The 20,536-nt window shown below is 55.8% G+C and overlaps 3 protein-coding genes across 3 annotated transcripts; 1 reads left to right on the top strand and 2 right to left on the bottom strand.

Annotated features, from left to right (window-relative positions):
* Positions 1 to 951: 951 nt before the first annotated feature.
* Positions 952 to 9,177, bottom strand: CkaCkLH20_07413 (beta-ketoacyl synthase domain-containing protein; the record flags this gene model as incomplete). The annotated part of the gene is made up of 3 exons (XM_038890130.1): positions 952 to 8,325; positions 8,423 to 8,721; positions 8,859 to 9,177. The coding sequence occupies 3 exons, from the start codon at positions 9,175 to 9,177 to the stop codon at positions 952 to 954; spliced, it is 7,992 nt and encodes a 2,663-aa protein (XP_038744608.1).
* Positions 9,178 to 9,995: 818 nt separating this feature from the next.
* On the top strand, positions 9,996 to 13,628 carry CkaCkLH20_07412 (cytochrome P450; the record flags this gene model as incomplete). The annotated part of the gene is made up of 3 exons (XM_038890129.1): positions 9,996 to 11,563; positions 13,036 to 13,300; positions 13,377 to 13,628. The coding sequence occupies 3 exons, from the start codon at positions 9,996 to 9,998 to the stop codon at positions 13,626 to 13,628; spliced, it is 2,085 nt and encodes a 694-aa protein (XP_038744607.1).
* A 130-nt stretch (positions 13,629 to 13,758) lies between these two features.
* Positions 13,759 to 16,784, bottom strand: CkaCkLH20_07411 (acid trehalase; the record flags this gene model as incomplete). The annotated part of the gene is made up of 3 exons (XM_038890128.1): positions 13,759 to 16,345; positions 16,423 to 16,704; positions 16,750 to 16,784. The coding sequence occupies 3 exons, from the start codon at positions 16,782 to 16,784 to the stop codon at positions 13,759 to 13,761; spliced, it is 2,904 nt and encodes a 967-aa protein (XP_038744606.1).
* Positions 16,785 to 20,536: the final 3,752 nt, after the last annotated feature.

Genomic DNA, 20,536 nt, shown 5'->3' with positions numbered 1-20,536 from the left:
CAACTTCCTTCTTTTCTTTCTATATATCATATTCACAGATTGCTCACACAAGTTCCTCAGATACGTCTTCTTTCCAAAGGAACCCCTACAAAGAGTTATCTGCATCCCGTATTTCTCTTGACTCATCTCGCGGTCTATTATCAACAGCGGAAGAAGCAAATTCACCTTCCAATGGCGGGGGTAGTTGGCGTTGGGCAGTAATATGGCTTTCGTTCTTCTTTTGAAAAGATACAGTAGCCGGAAGCCGGTCTGCTGAACTTTTCTTTGTACCACAACAAGAATCTCACAGATTCATCTTTTCTCATCATTTACACGGCGTCATGGGGCATATTTTAGTAAGTGATTCAAACACTCACCCGGACTATTTCTCGTCTAAAGCAGCCCGGTCATTAAGTTCTAACAACATGTGGTTCAACAGAAGGTGGCCAGCAGCAGGAGCACGTGTATCCATTGATTGCAGCATTCAGCAGAAATAATCAAGTCAGGAGACTTGAGCGTCGGCAGGATATGCCTATTAGAAATGTTATCTTCATGGTTAATCAGATAAACATCGGAGTTCTTCGGCTTTTCGTGGCGGAGCTTCCATCTTGGCTGTGCCGCTTGAACAGACCGAAAATGACCGGGTGTTTCTGTAAGCCCCAGTGAATCGTGGCAGGCTTTAAAGCAGTTTCAGCGCCTTATGTAGCCGTGATTAATAGACTTTCGCAAGATTATGATTCTTGAGAGCACTGGGCTACATTTCAACAAGCCTTTATTTATAATCACTTAACAATTAGCTTTTGCTAAGAGTCATTAGAAGCTTGCCATGCCGGCTGTCCATTATCTCAGTTAACACTATGATCCTGGCCCTCTGAAAAGCTTGAACTCAACCAATTGTTTATTTTTTTCTGTATCTCTTTATGTTCTCCCCTTAGTAAAGACAACAAGATATAGATGACTTGTTGCTAAATACTAAAGATCCACTTTTATATACTTGCTTCCTCTAGCTATTTCGCCACTCAAGACCTCCATGCTCTTGTTGCCCATGATCTCCAAGACGGAAACGGAAGACCCGCACTCGCTGGCAAGGTAATTACGAATCTCCATGGCCACCAGCGAGTCCACGCCGTAGACGTGAACCGGCTTGCCAACGTCAATATCAGGCTCCGGGATCCGCATCGTGCGGCTGATCCTCTTTACGAGCGCGTCACAGATGATTTCCGCTGCCTCCTCCGGGCTTTTGGCAGACTTGAGAGCAAACGTCATCGACACTACCCCGTCCTGCTCCGATGCGCCGTCCGCTGTGGCTCCCGACTCGCCGCTCGCCGACCGTAGCTGTCGGAACAGTGGCGACTTGATGAACGTCGGCTCTGGCAGCCCGCGCTCTTTGAACACGGACAGCGGTGCTAGGCCCACGCCGATCTGGGGCTCGGCCTTGCGTTCCGCCCGGTCTGCGTCGAGGTGGAACTCGACCAGACTGAGGAATTCGTCCTCGCGGATCCCGTCATGCGCAAAGAAGAAGAGCGGGTTCTTGTTCAGCGTCTCCTGGTTCTCGGCGACGAAGCCTACGCTCATGACGTTGCACAGGTCGATGCAAGTCGCCGCCAACCCCTTGGCGCGCCGGTATATCGCAAGCGCATCCTGGAACGTGTTGCCCGCCGCGTAGTTGGACTGACCGCGGTTGCCAACAAGCCCTGCCACGCTGCCCAGCATTACGAAGAAGTCCATGTCCGCGGGTAGATGCTTGTGGAGGTTCCACGTGCCTTGCACCTTGGGGCTCACGCACTCTTCCCACTGCGCGTGCGACATGAACTCAAACGCCGAGTCGCGGAGCTGCATCGCTCCTTGGATCACGCCGGCGACGCGGGGGAAGCCCAACCGTGTCAGGTCCGCCAGCGCCGCAACCAGCTGTTCTTCGACGGCCACGTTGCACTTGAGCGCCGTCGCACGCACGCCCATGTCGGCCAACTCGGCGAGCAGCTGGCGCGTCGTCGCGGCCTCGGCGCCGCCGCGGGAGAGGAACACCAGGTTCTTGGCCCCCTGCGCCGGCCCGGCCATCCACTTGGCGATGGATCGCCCAAGCCCGCCCGCGCCGCCGGGCAGCAGGTAGGTTGCGTCGGGCCTCAGGCGCGTGGGCGCAGGCGGCTTAGGCACGACCTTGACGAGGTCCTCGGGATGCGCGGCGAGGATGACCTTGCCCATGTGCTTGCCCTGCTGCAGGATACGGAACGCCTCTTCAATCCTGCCAAAACCATACACGTTGAGCGGTCTGCAGGCATGCAGCTTGCCGGCGGCGTGCAGGTCGACGACGGAGCGCATTATGCGCGAGGTCAGCGGCCGCGCCAGGGTGGCTATCTGGGAGAGGTCGACCGCCGTGAAGGTGGCACATCGGCTGAAGGGGAGCATATCGATTTTGCTGTTGGCCATGATGTCCCGTTTACCAATCTCGATGAACCGCCCGAACATGGCAATACAGCCAAAGGAGGCACGCAGCGCCTCGCCCGAGAGGGAGTTGACAATCACATCAACACCCTTGCCATCCGTCATTCGCATTATGCCGCTCACGAAGGATAAGTCACGGCTGCTGAAGATGTGGTCCTCAGCGAGTCCGTACTCGTCCATTAGCAGCTGCATCTTCTCGCGTGACGATACCGTCGCATAGACCTCGGCGCCCAAATGCTTGGCCAGCTGGATCACAGCCTGACCTGTGCCGCCCGCTGCGGCGTGAACGAGGATGGTCTCACCCACTTTGAGACGAGCCACCTCGTAAAGACAAAAGTAGGCCGTCACAAAGACGACGGGAATACTGGCGGCCTCTTCGAACGACATGTTGTCGGGGATCTTGACCACAAAGTCCCGGGGCGCCCTCGTACGCGTCTGGAGGCAGTTGTTATCGCCGTTCCAGACGACCATGACACGGTCGCCGACCTTGATATCCATCACCTCGGCGCCGACATGAGTGACGACGCCGGCACCCTCGTAGCCGAGAATGTTGTTCGCCAGCTCGCCCATGGCCACCATGACGTCGCGGAAATTCACGCCCGCTGCCCTTATCTCTACCTGGACCTCGCTGCCACCGAGAGGCTTCTGCGCGCCCGGCCAGTCGATGAAATGCAGCTTGTCCAGGTTTCCCGGCCCAGACGTGTGGAGCTTCAGGCTTCGGCTCGGATCGGCACCAAACGCGTCCAGCCTCGGCTGGAGCACCGTGGTCCTCTGTGCGATGAAGTCGTTGACGGGGGGAGCGGCGATGATGCGGGCCGTCTGAATGAAGCCACCATGGTCATGACCACAGCCGACTGGGTTGACAAGGTAGTCGGCATGGCGATCCGGTGACATGAAGGGTCCGCCGAAATGATGTTTGAAGACCTTGACTACGTTGGAGGCAACGAGCGAGGCCTCGGCAGAGGGCAGGTGCAGAAGCAACAGGTCCGAGCCGTCCAGGTCTCTCTCCCAGCGCACCGTACGAAGAAGGCCTGGTATCATGGCCATGTGCGGGTTCTCGTGCGGGTTGAGAGTGAGCCACAGCAGCCCTCCGGCCTTGGTCAGTAAGTGGCGCAGCAGCGCGAATTCGGCCTCGTTAAAAGGCGACGAGAGGAAGGGCGCGGTGGCCTCCATCGTCACGATACAGCATGTGTTGTCCAGTTCGTGCTGGGCCAGGTCGGCGAAATGAACGACGCTCACGTCGAGGTTGGTCACCTGTGACACGGCCGAAGCCACAGACGTAGCCAGCGACACGTCCTCGGGTGTGGCGTGCGGAATCACAAACACCCGGCGGAGAACATCGTCCTCGTCGAGCTGTTGTTTGCTGGTGGCCTCATCGTCCGGCGGACGCGTCGCCACAACCATGCTCTGCACGTGGAGCTCATCCTTCTCCGAGTCCTTGAGCTCCAAGACGGCCTCGGAAAAGCCAGCATCGCGCAGCACCCGCTCCCATCCCTTTCCGTCCAACAGCGGACCCCAGGGGCGGAAGTCCTCCTTGGCAGCCCACCAGCCTGCAAGCATGCCGAACACCAGAGGAGACTCGAGACACTGCAGCTCGGTCGTTTCCTGGAGGAAGAGTTTGCCCTTCGGTTTCAGAAGGCTATTGACGCGGGCCATGGTCTTTGTGATGTCCGAGGTCGCATGGAGACAGTTGGCCGCGATGATCAGGTCGTAAGAGGCCAGATCGAAACCCTGCTCCTCGACGTCTCTGTCAATGTCCAACGTCTTGAACTCGATGACGCCGCCAGCCTTCCACTTGCTGAACTTGGTTGCGGCGCTCTCGAAGAAGCTCGGGCTAATATCTGTATACGTGTATTTGAGCAACCGGGAGTCTCCGATGATGCGGGTGCCCGTCGGGCAGATGGCCTCGAGGATGCTGGTCGTCGTCCCGCCGGTGCCGGCACCGATTTCTAGCACCTTGAGATCTGCGCCGCGCTTGTGGCTCAGCGTCCTGGCATACTCTCCCATCAGAGCGTGGATCTTCTGAGTTCCTATCGCGACCCGGTATACGCGCTCGAGCAGATCGTCCATGCCGAACAAAAGGTGCAGTCCGTCCACCTCGCCGCGGAGAATGGGTGCAATGTTGCGCCCCATTCGACAAATCATAGACGCCTCGGGATGGCCTGACGCTGCATACTCGGCAAGGAACGTGTTGCGTGCCGCGGCGTCTTCCACAATAGCCGGCCAGGAGGCCACCTGGCGGAGTACCTTGTTGTTCTTGTAATCATCAGCGACTATGCGCAGCCAGCCTAGATATTTCTTCAAGTGTTCAGGCAGCGCCTTTTCGTCCGCGAGCGGCCGCGCCTCAAGGTCCCTGACGGCCTCGGTGATGCAGATGACGCACGCCAGCTGTACGTCACCGAGCTGTTTAACGGCGCTCTCCTCGAGCACCGACGTCTCCAGAGGCTGCAAAACTTTGCGCATGCAAGCCTCGGCCTCGCCGTTTGCCTCCAGAATGTCGATGTCCGGCTTCCAGTCTAGGTTGAAGCAGATTTCACGCCTGTTGCTGGCCGCGTCCCCCTCCGTCGTGCTGTGCTGCAAAGGCACGGCCTCGATGCCGCGCATCACAACTCTGACCGGCCTCTCGGCGCCGAGGTCGGTGCTCCAAGCCGTGATGTCGGCCTCGGCCTTCTTGTGGCCGACGCGGCTGGCCGCGGCGTGAACAATGAGCTCGGCGCCGGTCCGGGACTCGATGTCGGCGCTGACCCACACGCTCCGCATCGCGACCGGTACCATGGGCTCCGTCAGCCGTTCCGCCGAGGTCTGCAGGGCGAAGATGAAGGACTGCAGGATGCTGTCAAAAACGGGCGGGTGGATCACCGAAGCGGCGAGCGCGTGGCTCGGCATTGCCGTGGCAATGTCCGGGATGCGGATGGTGGCAAGCGACTGGCCGCTCGTCTTGTTGTCGTTGTTGGAGTTGGAGTGCATGCTGGCAACGTTACGGAAAAGGGGCCCGAATCCGAGACCGATGCGCTCGAGCTCGGCGTACCGGCTCGGGAGAAGTTCCGTCTGCGACACGGCGCAGGCCTGCGTCACGGTAGACAGCAGCTCGCCGTAGTGGCGTTGTCGTTCCCTTGCCTCACGACCGCCGTCAACCTCGCCCGTGGCGGTCTCGGCGACGGTCTCGGCGGCGATCTGCCCGCGGCTGTGCTCCAGCCAAGTGTTATCGTGGGCGCTGAAGGACGTGACCTTCCATTCCCACCATAAGCTGCTGTCTGACTGGCGCGACTCGGACACTCGCTTCATAGAGAACATGGTCTCGGTGTGCTCGTCCTCGCTGACCTGCAGCGCCCGGGAGATGCTCACGTCGCGCAGGTTGAAGCCGAGCGGCACCTCGCCCTTGTCGCTGTACAGCTGGCGCACAGCTTCAATCGCCATCACCAGGTACGTCACGCCGGCGACGATGATGCTGTCCGTGACCTTGTGATCCCGGAGCCACGGAACCTCCGACACGCGGAGATGGTTGCGCCACCTCGGGGCGTCCGGGTCCCAATCCCGAACGGGGCCCCCGAGGATATCGTGCCGGGCATGTTTGCGGAACCGCCACGCGCGGCTGGTACGTGATTCTAACCAAGAATACGTCTCCTTCGAGTGGAGGAACGGGTACGGGGGCAAATCCACCAGCATGGCCTCGCTTCCGCCGCCGTTATTGTTGACCTTGGCCAGGTCGATCGGTAGGCCTGCCGCGGCCAGCGTGCCGACTGCGTGCAGCGTGGTGGCGCACGCGTGCTTTCCGCGGGTCAAGATGGACACATATCGCAGGGCCTTGTGGTTTGGGTCGTTGAGGACGGCGTCGCGGGCAGCCGCCTGCAGCGCGCCGTGAGGGCCGATCTCGACGAGATGCGACACAGGAAGCTCGGCGCCGCCGCCGACCTTGAGCTGCTTTTTGGCGACGTTGGAAGTGCACAAGGCCACGAGCGCCTGCGAGAACCGCACCGGAGATACGAGGTTCTGCACCCAGTAGTCGGCGTTGGTCATGTCGCTCGCCGCTATCAGACCGCCCGTGACTGAGGACACGACCTGCACGCCGGACGACGGCATCCGGTCGCCCGCAGGAGAAGCTCGGAGCGGGCCCATCAGCGACCGGTACTCGTCGGATACCGGAACCATGTGGCTCGAGTGGTAGGCCTTGGCCACGCGCAGCTTGCGCGCGAATAGCTTCATGCCGCTCGCGGCTTCCACCAGGGCGTCCACTTTGGCCTCGTCTCCGGAGATGGTGAGGCTGCGGGGCGAGTTGTAGCAGGCGATGACCAGCTCCCCGTCGGCGCCAAATTTCTCATTGACCTGAGCGATGAGAGTGGCCACCTCTTCGGCGGTGCATCCGACGGCCACCATCGCGCCACGCGTGTTGTCGGCCGCGGGCCTGGCGTTGACGACGCCACGGTAGTAGGCGACCTTCCATGCCGACTCGCGATCCAGAGCACCCGCCGCGTACGCGGCCCCGATCTCGCCGCTCGAGTGCCCAACCACACGCTTCGGCGCCAGGTTCCAACTGCCCAGCAGATCAACCAAGGCGACTTGTAGCACGGTACACAACGTCTGCGAGTACAAAGGCTGGTCGATCTTGGTGGTCTCGGCGCTGCGCTGCGTGAGCTCCTCCAGCACGCTGAATCCGCTGCCGAGCGTGCCTGTGATGAACCTGTCGGCCTCGGCGACGCTCGCCCTGAAGACGTCGAAGACAAGAAGCTCGCGGCCCATGGCAAACCACTGTGCGCCTTGGCCGGTGAAGATGAAGGCCGCGGCAGGCGTGCTGGCTTTGCCGGGACGGACGGCGTTGGTTGTGCTGGTGGTAGGATCGGCAAGCGCGGCAAGGAGGGATGTGGCCGAGTCGGCCGTGATGGCGAGGCGCCAGGCCAGGCGTGAGCGCCGCTCCGAAAGGGTCATGGCGAGCCTGGAGAGATATGCGTCGTCCATATGGCATGTTCCGTTCTCTCCGACCTGCTTCTGTAAGTGCTCCGCGAGGCCGGCGAGGACCCGCGAGATGCCTTCTTGATCGTTGGCGGAGAAGAAGAAGACCTTGTGGCCTACTGACGCGGCCTCCTGCAACGAGCTCTTGTCCTTGCTGGGGCTTTCGAGTGCCGCCAATTTTCCCGATTTTGTTGCATGTAAGTGGCGCCTCTCACCCAGACCCAACTTGTCTAGATAGCTCTTCGCATCGTCCAGCACCACGTGAGCGTTGGTGCCGCCAAAGCCAAAACTGTTGATACTCGCCCTCCGGACCCCCGAGGGCCCCGCCTCGAACGGTGTCGCAACTAGGGGCAACTTGAGGCCCCATCTGTCGATGGGTATCCTGGGGTTGATCTTTTCAAAGTTGGTGTTTGGCGGTATCATCCCGTTTTCCAGCACCAAGACCGTCTTGATGATTTGGGCCATGCCGGACGCCGCCTCAACGTGGCCAATGTTCGCCTTGACAGCACCCACGTACAACGACGGCCTCTCGGCCGCCCTCGGTCCGCCACGCCGGAACACAGCGGCGATGGCGCTGGCCTCGATCGGGTCGCCGGCCGGTGTGCCTGTGAAGTGGCCCTCGAGGAAGCCGGTATGGTCTGGGTCGAGGTTGTTGCGGGTGTAAACGTCCCGTATGAGGCACTCCTGGGCCGCTTTGTTGGGCAGCGTGATGCCGCCGGTGCCGCGGCCGTCCGAGTTGACACCCGTGCCGCGCAGCACGGCGCGGATCACGTTGCCATCGCGGATGGCCGCCGACACGGGCTTGAGGATCAGCGTGCCCACCCCCTCGCCGCGGCCGTAGCCGTTGGCGCGCGCGTCGAGCGAATAGCACTTGCCATCGGGCGACACCATACCGAGGCCGCTGGCGCGGAACATAAACTCGGGGGACTCGATTATGTTGACTCCGGTGATTATAGACTGTTTGGGGTTAATACATCAGTGTGATGTTCTTAGGCGGATTGCTTGACTGCCGCCGTGTTTGCTCCAACGGAGGGATCCTGGGGACATTACATACCATATCGCTGTGCCCAGCGCGCAGGTCCTGGGCTCCTGTGTGCAACGCCACGATGCTGCCTGAGCAGGCCGTGTCCAGAGTGAAGCTGCTGCCTCTCAGGTCGTAGAACCAGCTTACCCGGGCCGCGATGATGGCCGCGCTGGTGCCGATGGGTTTATACTTGACAGACAAGTCCGGGTCCTCTTGCAGGATGGAACGCACGTCGTCGGTGAAGACAGCCGCGAACACGCTCGTTTTGCTTCCTTTCACGTCTTCGAGTCGGAGGCCGGCGCTCTCCATTGCCTCGTAAACATTTTCCACTAGAGGTTTTGGGTGGTAAGCCTTATGATGATGGTTACAGTTTTCTCCTTTTTCTTTTCTTTTCTTCTTCCAAGAGGTTTATTTGCAGGCAAACTCCCCCAAACTCACGCAGTTGGGTTTACACAGAATCACATACTGACTATCCGCTGCTGGAGATCCATTGTCTCTGTCTCTCTGCGGGTGATGTTGAAGAAGGCGGCGTCGAACTGCTTGCCGTTCTGCTCGCCGTCACGCAGGAAATGCCCGCCCTTTACGGTGTTGCTCCCCGCGCGTTCCTGCGACGGATGGTAGTGTGCGTCCTGGTTCCATCTCGATGCCGGGACTTCGGACCAGGCCGACTTGCCGTCCATCAGCAGATCCCATAATTTCGAGGGACTCGTGGCGTCGCCGGGGAAGCGGCAGGCCATGCCGATGATGGCGATGTCTTCGTCGAGGCCGTGAATCGTTGACCCCATTATGTCGTGTTGTCAAGTTGATGTGAGAATATATTTCATACAGGAGTGTGAAGGACTAAGGTAGCTGGGTACGGAAGCGTATAAATAACTTGTATCAAGTAGTTGAAGCCTGGGACATCACACTTCTATGAAATTAGACGGAAACCGGTTGTTAGACGTGACTCCCTTCACATTGAACCGACCAACCATGCAGCATGTAGTGATCCCTTGTCCGTAATGGGCCGCGTTAGCCCAAATGTCCCTCATTCAAACCACCCCCCGCATTGGAACTACTTTGAATCTCCTCATCTTCAAAGCAGTATAGCCAAAACTCCACAGCTTCAACGTTTACCGAAAGATAAACCGGTCCAGGAAGTTCTGTCACACATGACCTCAAAAGGCCCGAGTTGACTGACCAATAAGACCCTTTATAATTAACCCCCCTTCAAATGCAACGCATCCTGAATCGCCAAGCCCCACGGGCACTAACGGATAACCGATAAAATGCGGTCCCCAAAGACACCCCGGGTCGACCACTCCTCTCAAATGTGGGCAACACTCCGCATCATATTACCACGGTACTGAGTGATCCAGACAGCTGGGGTCTTTCACGGCTGAAGGAGGCCTATGAGCATTTGATTCCGAGTCATGTGGGCTGCTGTAGTACATCGGAAGAGGGGAGAAGGGGGTGAGGGGAGGGCTGTTAAACAAACAACTATCTCTGTCTGTTATATAGTGCCTTCATTCTCTATCAAGGCTTTCATATCCCGTTCTCGCCCTCGCCGGTTATTTGGGTGTTCTGCTAGGCTTTCGACGATTCAAGTCGGACTCACGCCACAATGCAGTCCGCAGAATGGTTCATGCCGCCGCAGGCGCTGGTGCCGGCGGTGGTCCTGATCGTATACCTAGTCTACAACTACTTGATCTTTCCAACCCCTCGTTCAATCGCCAAATTGAGATTCCTCAACGGCGAGCCCGGTGAATGGGCGCCGTATTATCGAGCACTCTACCGCAACACCTTGGACTTGAAGAAGACGCTTCGCCGGCACCACACACAACATAAGAATGAGACGGTCCGCGTCCCCATCCTGGGCCCGGGCCAAAACAAGCTTATCCTGCTGCCCTCTGCCGAACGAAAATGGCTCGTGGATCAGCCCGACTCCGTCGTGAGCATGCACGAGCAGACCATCAACCACTTCCAATGGGATCTCGGCACCATCTATCCCACTCGGGATCACAACAAGGTGACCATCCACATCATAGCCACCAAGCTCACCCGAGAGATCGGCAACCTGATCCCAGCCCTCTCGGACGAGCTTGACCTCGCCCTGGCGAAGCACTGGGGTGACGAAGGCGACGGCGAGTGGAAGGAGGTGGGTGTTTACGACACGCTGAGGCCCATCGTAAGCCAGGCAATCAACCGCATCTTCATCGGGAAGAGACATTGCCGGAACGAAGAGGTGCTCGAAACCGGCTTCTCGTACGCAAAGGTCATTCCTCTCGAGGCGAACCTGCTCTGGCTGCTTCCGACCCCGCTGCGTCGTCTCCTGGCGCCTCTGGTGACCTTGCCATCCCGCTGGTGCGAGAGGAAATGGTTCAGGCTCACAATCGACGAGGTTCGCAGACGGTTGGAGGCCAGAGGCCACCCGCAACAACACGGCACGGGATCCGAGACTGATGGCTGGCAAGAGGCTGAAGGAGCAGACGAGGCCGACCTGCTGAGCTGGTATATTGCGCACGGAGAATCCCAGGACGACCCGTACCTCCTGGATCCGGAAGTCCTCTCGGCGCGTATCTTACTCCTCAACGCCTTCGCGCTGCACACCAACGTCTTCGCCATCGCGCACATGATCCTCGACATTGTCGGTTCCGGCGCCGAACAGGGTCCGAAGATTGTGGCCCAGCTCCGTCAGGAAATCAACGAGGTCCGCGCTGCCGACGGTGGGCAGCAAGGGTGGGACAAACGATCGCTGGCCCGGCTCGAGCGGATGGACAGCAGTTTCCGGGAAAGCCAGCGCGTCAACACCATCTTGAGCCTGGGCCCGCTGCGCATCGTGGGCAAGGACGGCGTCACGACGCCTTCCGGCGTCCAGATCCCGCGCGGCTACCAAGTCGGAATCCCGGCATACTCGATCCACTTTGATACCGACATATACGGGCCCGACGCGGAGGCCTTCAACCCGTTTCGCTTCTACGACAAGCGGAAGGACGCGCGGGGGGCCGGTGATAACATCAAAGGGGCGAGGCAGGCATGGGCTACCACGTCAGCCGACTACTTGTCCTTTGGGGCCGGGCTAAACAGCTGTCCCGGCCGTTTCTTTGCCTCTGGAATGTTAAAGGTGCTGATGGCCAACATCCTGCTCAAGTATGAGTTTGAGTTCCAAGAAAAGAGACCAGAGAATCTATGGTTTGGGACAAACCATATACCGCCTCTCAAGGCAAAAATTAGAATCAGGAGGAGACAATGAGCTTGCAAGACCAGACTAGCAAAGTCTATTTCCCGCAATACTACATAGTAAATCCTACGCGCACACGCCCGACCCAACCAGGACCTCAGACGCAGTTCCACAAGTCCATCTTCGTCCAGTTTCACCCACTGAAAGTGAAATGACAGCGGTCTATGGAAACATACAGGCATAGACGATGGATACCACTATCTTGACATCTTCCAAGAAGTACGAAGTTCACATGGATTGCTGCGCTGGGGTAGCCCTGCCAACTCTCCCGCACTCCCCAGAGGCCAGATTGATCCATGAAGCTTGTTTCCCCATTTCCCTGCGTGGGAAATTCAAAATTGCCTCCCCCACGGGCAGAATCACTGACGAGATAATTCATGAATCATGTCATTCTCCGCTCTGCCGTACCTGTCCTATCTCACGTGGTCTTGCGACGTGGGCTTTCTGACTCTCCACTCCAAATGCACTTGCGGTCAAACAGCCTCATTATTTCGCTGTTTTTCTCGCCAGGTGCATTCTGGCAATCGGCATCCCCTGCAGATTTGAGTCAATTCGGGCTACAAGCCCGTTCCCCCGTACAAGGCGAGAGAACACATGGGTACTGGGTAATAGGTCTTATGTCCTACGGTCGCCATTCCCTGCCGTAAGGTTTTATTTGCCATCGCGGCACAGACAAACAAGCTGATCCAAGTGTAGTATTCCAACCTGTCGCGTATGAGTTTAAAGCTTTAAACCTTGATACCTTTGAATTGCTTTGCAACTACCCTCCTCAAAAGCAACGAAGTCTTTTCCAATCTTGCCAGTGTATAAAGATGCCTATACGAATTTTGTGTCTGCACGGCAGGGGTTCCAACACCGAGGTGGGCAATTTTCGTTTGTTTGGCAGCACAGAAACTAAGACTACCACTGAGTGACTAATGCTTCGTCGTCCTTGTAGATTTTCCGGATGCAGACGGCTGGCATACGGAGCTTGCTGGAGCCAGAATACGAGTTTGAATTTGTAGAGGGCCGGTGGCCCCATTTGGAGGGAAACTGGTCTCTGCACACAGTCGACTTTTCAAAGTCAAATGTAAGCATTCGGGGCTCTATCTGACCTAGGCGCTGGGCCTGAAAGCCTTGCCAGTCTTTCTGCATGCCAAAATGCCTACCTTAGTCTGGCCTTAGAAAAGAACACATTGCTAACAACTGATATGATAACTTGCGCTTTAGCTGTATGGATTTTACAACATGCTGGACATCGATGACATTCTGGCCACTGAGAGCGAGCTGCGTCAAGTGATAGAGGACCATGGTCCTTTCGATGGTTTGCTGGGATACTCGTAAGTCGGCGGAAACTTTCTATTCATCGAAAGAGATGGGTCGGAATGATGATACCATCACAATTGGTGCTCTCGCCCATGGGAAAAGTTCTAACTTGAACCAGGCAGGGTGGATCGATGGCTGCTCAAATCGCCATCCGACTCCTAATGGAGAACCCATACGCCACACCACAGGAGTTACCGATCAAGTTCCTGGTGCTCATCAACAGCGCCGTGCCGCCTTTCATCATGCCGTTGGATGAGCAAAAGGTTACGGAGCTGCCGATTGAAGAGGCGCCAAAGCTGCGGATGCTGTTCGACGTCTTCAAAGCAGATCCCGCCGAACACCTGGACAAATTGCGGCCAGTGAAGCTCGCCAATGGTAGACAGGTACGCACATGAAGACTGGTTCACTTTGATACAAATGCACAGTGCCGGCTGACGATACGGAAATCGACCTCTCCAGGCTCTCGTAAATAAAACGCACTACATGACCTTTTTTGACAAGGCTTGGGATGGCCACCCACTCTCCATGCCGTCGCTGCACATCACTGGCCTGGGCGATGCGCCCGAGTACGGCCAGCAGCTGTTTGACATTGCCGAACCCAGTCAAGCGGAGCATATTAAGCATGTGTTTGGGCACGACTTCCCAAGAGGGCTGGATATGAACAAGACGATTGCTAGGTCGATACGGTCGCTGGCAGAGAAAGCTCTGTAAGAGGAGAGAATGAGAACTTTCGCCGCATCATTTCATACATGTAACTAGAGCATATCCAGTATAAACCCAACTTCACTCCATTTATACGCCTACGCAATACTTGCTGCCCATCCCTGATCTTGAACTGTATTCATCCACTCGCGGAGTCATTTGCAGCCAGGAGCCCAAACTCGGCAACCGTTGCCCCAGCACCATCGTTAGTCCAGCAGCCCGTAACCTCGAGTTTCGCAAATGCGCAACTCCAAACGGGCTTGGTGAGCGGGATGGTGGTAATGTTTCCTACATATTTCACCACCGGCGAGTTCGGGACCCACGGCTTTGTGATGAGGATATCTTGATCCGCTAACACCGTCTCGGACTCGAAATCCGAGCTATTCGAAACCGAAACCTTGACGTGCTTTGGCGGCCGCATGGCAAAATCCAGACGGATAGCCTCCAGAAGCCGCGGCGCATGGGAAGCTCCCAGCTCCACTACAACAGCGGCTGTGACATCACATGTGCCTGGCTGCCAAAAGGTGCCTCCGTATCCGTCCGTGGCTGCAAACGCTAGCTCGCCATGCGACGAGGTTGCGCCGTGACATTGCAAGATGTTGCCCGGGACAGATATCGCGGCATCATACAGCCTATTCTGTACTTCAACCGTGTCATTAACGCGCAATAATACCGTCCGCGCGTTGGGATCGTCCACGTCTCGGCCGACGGTGACGGGCATGTCGTCCTTTCCGTACTGGTCCGGCACCAAACCGTCGAAATGAGATGCGTCGCGCCGTGTAATAACAGTATGCGTGCGATTCATGCGGAAGCTGACGACGGCACCATTATAATATTGGATGGGTGGCTTGAAGTTCCGGAGCTGGGGAGGGAGGGACGGGTTTATCACCAAATTTCGCTGCGTGACGCGCAAGCCCAGAAACCCCGCCGTGAATGTCTGCAATAGGCCGCCGTGGCCAGTCAGGAACGGAAAAGCCGGGTTAATGGGGTTCCCGGTGAGGGGATCCGGGATTCCGGGCTCGTCGTCTTGCTGTTCGGAATACTGGTACCAGGGGCCGCGGATATAAGGCTGGAACGATTTGACTAGATATGTCCAGAACGCGCATCCCGAAGTGGCCAGGGAGTTGGCCGTGATGGCATACATGCTCCATGTCATGGCTGGGCCGTGCGGATCCGTGCGGACTGCGTAAAAGTCCATCGCAGTCCGGTATTTGGCGAGGGAGAAATTCCGCTTGTAGTCGTAGGGATAATGGGATAAAATAACGTCTGCCTGCTTGGGGTAGACATCGTTGGTCATGCCCCGAAATTCGAGCACAACGCCGTCATCCGAAGTGGGTATCGACATATGCTCGAGCTGGTCAAGCCAGTCGGTCTCGGGCGGGATGCCCCGTTCATGACGAGTCTCGGAGGCGAGTTGTAGGAGAGTGCTGACTGCAGTACTAGTAAATGAACCGTCTGCAATCCACATATAATATTCGTCGGCGTCGGCCATCACGTCAATGCCCCAGACGCCAGTGTCCTCTCGTCGTGTTAGTGTATCGCTTAGGCCGACGGCTACGCCGTCGATGACGTCCACAGCCCCGTGCTTTTCAAACCAATTCCTATCGCCGCTTGTGTTCCGGCCCATGGTCATGCTCAAGGCGATATCAGCATTGAGGTGGTACTGGTACATGATGCATGGTGCAGACATGTTGTAGCATTGCCCATATCGACCGCTTGTCCATGCGTAGAGCATGCTACCCGCTTTGAGACTATGCCTCTCCGTGTTTTTGCGAGACTGCTCTGCCCGATTGATGCGATACAGCGCAAACTGTCTCGCCAACTTGGGGTGCACTCCTTGGATGGCGGGCGCCACGAAAAGATCAGCGTCCCAGAAAATCTTGCCTCCGTATGTTTGGGAAACCAGGCCGCCGACTGAAAGAGAGTTGCACGCAATGCAAGTGCTTGGGCTCTCGTCACGTGCCGGGTTCCATGGGATGAGGCTCGTGTAAAGATAGTAAGCAGAGGAGATGGCTGTGATCTGCAAGGCTTTCACCACGTCGCCGCCGCTGTCTAATGGGAGCGATCCGGTCGCTGGATCTCTAAAGTCAGCCACAAAGTCCGCACTCATGAGCTTGCCCACTTCCGCGCTATGCTCCTCGCGTAAAACATGATATCCGCGCTTTATAGCAGATGACAAAACGTCTGAGACCACTGTCTCTGTGTCCGACCCATAGTGCTCTGTTGAGGCAATAGCTGCGTATTTGTAAATTGTTGCGGACTGCGAACCGGATTGTACCCGATACCGCTGCGTTGAGGAAACGTTCTCGGAGTCTGTGTAGGATGAGTTGGCTGAACCCGACGTTGCTGCGTTATCGAAGGCGGAAAGAAAGTCGCTGGAGTATTCGTTGCTGCTCTCAAGGCACAGCAACTCGTTGCCAAGCGTCGACGACAGCACATACGCCACGACATGGTCGACTGTGTCTGGTGAAACAGCAGAAAAGACCTGACTTCTGGCTTGGTTCACACCTGTCTTGACCGTTCTCGTGCGCAAAGCTGACTTGTTGTCTAGTAGATCGAGAATGTACACATCGTCGAGGCCCTGCTCGCTGGATATGACCAGTTTCACAGCTGCCAGACGTCTTTCGACTAGCGAGGCCAAAGATTCGTAGGATACCAGAAACTTCCGGCCGTCTACGCAGGTTGGAGGGCTCCAGACATACGACCATGTGAGGATTCCCGTCTTGCTGGTAGTAGAGCATATCAAATTAGTGTTCATACTCTTCTGCTTTGTGGAACAGCATGTGCGCACACGCCCACTTACAAAGAGAGCGTCGACTCGAACTCGGTGATCTCGGATACGTCTACATCTCCATTAAGGACACTTCCGCATGCTTCAACGAGCAGATCGGTAAAGTGAGGCACGCCGGAGATGAAACTCTCGCCCAGCTCCCCAGGCTCAAGTGTACTAGGCTTGCTGCCCCAAAAGCCCGTAACAGTGGCGAAAGTTGTTCGAGGGTTGCTGTAAGACGGCCATCCTTCAGAATCATTCCGACGGCTACGCTCGTAGAATGGCCCCAGAGAACCTTGGGAGAGGCCAAAATAGCTATTCAAGACATATCATGTGCTTATCAGCTCCCGTACACAGCACAACAGGAGCGACCTGCGCCGTCGGCACATAACCATGATGTTGAGCGATTTTAGTTTACATACCCGTTTGACTGTGGCAACCATGCAGTAAATACCCCTGGCAGTGGCTTGGTAGATTTCAGGGTCCATGTAGCATCATCCCAAGATACCCAATCCGCATTGATGTCAAAGCTTGCACTCGAGGTTGGTGCTCCTCTAGCTACGCGCGAGGTGCACACGCATAATAAGAGTAAAGCTGGGAGGTTCATGGCCGGCATTCGAGGTCTGACCAGCCCAGTATTGTATGTAAAAGCTTGTGAATTCTGGGTATCTCTGATGAGTGGACTAGTTGAAAGTCAGCGGCGAGGTGATGCATGAGAACCGGACGTCGATGGAGCTGGCGGTCGGGAGAATATAATAAGCGCGTTACTACACGTGTATCGTACACCAGTGCCTATCCCATTCTATAATCCACCTCAACCCACTTCTCTGGTCACATCGGCCCATGGGGCATATGCTTCCCCCTCTTCCCCTACGCCACGCGCGAATTGCGAACGCCCCAACCCTGAGGCGAAGATTCTACACTAGCGAAGACAGATTTAAGGTTCGGGGTGATTAGGGGCATGTGAGGAGTAGATGCATGTGTGGGAATGGGTTCCCAGACCGACATTCTGAGGGACATACTACATGCACGTACGTCCATATTCACGAGTCAAGACAGTGTGCTAGGCTTGGAACTTTGTCACACAGAATGGGGCTCTTATTGTGGAAACAAACTAGGACTAGCTCCCGACATGCTGTTCTAACTGAGTAGCGGTATTTAGTAATCCCTTATACAATATTTAGCTGTTACGGTTAGCTATCTAATAGTAGGGTCTACTAAGAAGGAATACTCATTGTTATAGCTACTTTTATATAGGTATTAAGGAAATCGAATTGGGATATATATATATTTCAGCAGCTTGTCGATGACAACGTCTGTGAAGATCTGAACGCTATGCTGTCGCCGGTCACCAGGGTGCATGACGTGGCTATCCGCGCGCTTCTCGAAGATAAGCTCTGTTTCTACTAAGTAAGTCCATAGTTCGATAATGACTTTTCCTGTGAAGCTTGATATGAAGACACGCATCTTCTAATTCGGGATCAGATGCACGAGAAATGGCATGATAACTACGAGACCATGCGATCTGGCGTCCTAGGAGCTATTCCGTGGCCTATCCAGCCTCTGATTGGGCTGCTAGCTCACCGCGGTGTGACTCGTACCCTCTACGGACAAGGCACTGGACGATTCTCTGGTGACGAAATAACGGGCTTTTGACATGACATCTGGGAGAATATTAACACGTCGCTCGCCGAGGCCCGCCTCAAGAGTCTGGATTCGAGAATACCTTTTTGGATTTTGGGTGGCTCTGGACCATTAGAAGCAGATGCCACCGTGTACGGCTTCATTGCCTCTAATCTTGTGTGCTCAGCGTAAGTCCTTTCAATTTGGTGTTTATTGCTGTTTCAAATGGCCCAAGCCAGCAACCATGTTCACTAACACAGAGACCACAGGGCCCCAAACACACAGAAGGTTATCAAGAGCTATCCGGTTTTGATTGACTACGCTGGCAGAATACATACGCGTTTCTTCGAAGAATACACTTCCTGGGAGGATATGGAATAAGTGCATGCTTGATCAAGATTTGCTGCGGAAGGCGCCTGATCATGATACGCGACAAAAGGATGTTTCTATGCATCATATTTAACATGTAACTACAAACAAGCCTTTTGAATGACAGATCTTGCCTCTGAAGACCTTTGAAGTGCTGATTCATGGATGAAGAGTCAAAGTTTGCGACCAGAAATGCCTTATAGGTACAATATAAACACCAGATATCTTGCAAGTTACAGGCGAATATGGCGAAGCATCCAAGTGAGCTAGTTTTAATAGATAGACTAACTGTTCAGAACGTATGCTGTACCCGGGGGTCGCAAAGTTGATGGAACCCACAATCCGAACTTCAATTCCGTGCCGCATTCCTCGACGGCGGTGATCAATCATCGGCCCTGAAATGGTGGATCAAACCCCTGACGGCACTTTAGTCTGATTCCTTCAACACTAGTGGTCCTCTAAGCCACCATAGACCCCTACCATCGGCTCAGACAACAACACACGTCGGCGGCGTCAGCGGATGAGTCCTCAAACTTGCATGGAGCAGTTGAGAACATTCCCTGGCTGTGCCACTGTGTTGCTGCCTCAAAGGCCCCGTCCCTTCCCTCCGTGTCCGTACGCCAAAGATCTTCCTTCTTCTCACTCCGTGTCCGCAGGTATACGTCAAGCCTTCCATTGCGAGAACCACTTCTACCAAATACCGTTTACTAGCGGAACGTAAGCATCGAGCCTAGTTCCGTACGCACAATCTGCGTGCCATCAGCCCAATGAAGTCATGGAGTCCCGTCAGCGCAGCCCGACCCCGCTCCTGAAGACGTGCCGCACATGTGCCCACGCCAAAATCAAATGCGATCGCACGCAGGACTCCGTCACCTGCGACCGTTGTATGCGCCTTGGGAAAGAATGCTCTTATGCACCGGCCCGCGGCCGAAAACTGCCGGGAGCCCGCTCGAGGTTTGTCTGAGCTATGCGCATGTAACATCCCTTTCCCGGTGCCGAAACTAACTCCACCTAGGTCCAGCAAGCTACTTCATGTTCCGCAGCAATCGGCCCCACCCCCGGAAAGTCCAGCGACGTCGACATCTGATCCCAGCCGGTCTCCCGCAACGGTGGATTCCTCCTCCGGTAATGGTGGCTCACGTCAACCTTTCTCGAGTTTAGCTGGCCTAAAAGCTGAAGCTAAAGACCCGTTTGAGGCTGGCCAGCTCACAATTGAAAAAGGCCATGAGCTCGTCGAACGCTTTCGCACGAAGCTGACGCCTCATTTTCCATTCATCATTATTGCCCCATCTGAAAGCATTCATGACTTGCGACAAAAAAGACCAACTCTTTGCCTCGCGGTGCTTGCTGCAGCATCTCACGATGATGTCCGGCTACAGAGAGCGCTTGGCCGGATGTTCAATGAGCTTGTAGCTTCACTGCTCATGGGAGGCAACTTCACCAACCTAGACGTGCTTCAAGGTCTACTTGTTCACCTAGCTTGGGCTCATTTCCAACCCAGACCTAAGCGTTATAGTCAACAACTACACTTGGCCATCAGTATCGTGTCGGATCTTCGGCTAGATAGACCGAAAAGTGTGCAGCCATGGGGCATTGAACGCGCGGAACACGTGGGGACCCCTCAACACCACGTCGAATCTTCTGATGAGCAAAGGGCATTTCTCGGAGCATACTACCTTTCGTCGTGGTCAGTTGGCTGTGCCGAATATCTTCAAAAGAGCCCAATACTGACCTCTTCGAACTCACAGTTCAAGTATTGTTCTTCAAAAGCTACGCTTTGTGACTCTCACAAACTACGTGACGGAGACTGCGGAGCGATTAGCCGAGCTATCCGAATGTTCAACAGATCAGTACCTGCCTTACATTGTCCGTCTGCAGCGACTAGCTGAAGAAATTGACGATATTGTGAAAAACGAGTCTACGCTGGATCCTATGCAAGTGCAGGCAGCAGTTTCGGATGCCAAAGAGAAACTAGAAACTTTCAAGATCAACTTGTCTTTCCCTCTTGGCGATTGTCGTAAGTAATATACTACCCGAAACACAGCTTTGCTAACCAGAAGCAGCATTGTTGCTACCCCAGATGCACACTATCCAGCTATGCCTCAATCAACTCTCCCTTCCAGATTCTCCGTTCGGACTTAACAAGCCCCAAACC

The sequence above is a fragment of the Colletotrichum karsti genome, assembly GCF_011947395.1.
Source record: "Colletotrichum karsti strain CkLH20 chromosome Unknown Scaffold23, whole genome shotgun sequence".
Taxonomy (NCBI): Eukaryota; Fungi; Ascomycota; class Sordariomycetes; order Glomerellales; family Glomerellaceae; genus Colletotrichum; species Colletotrichum karsti.
The sequence above is the reverse complement of the archived record's forward strand: the minus strand, read 5'-3'. Positions and strand labels throughout refer to the sequence as shown.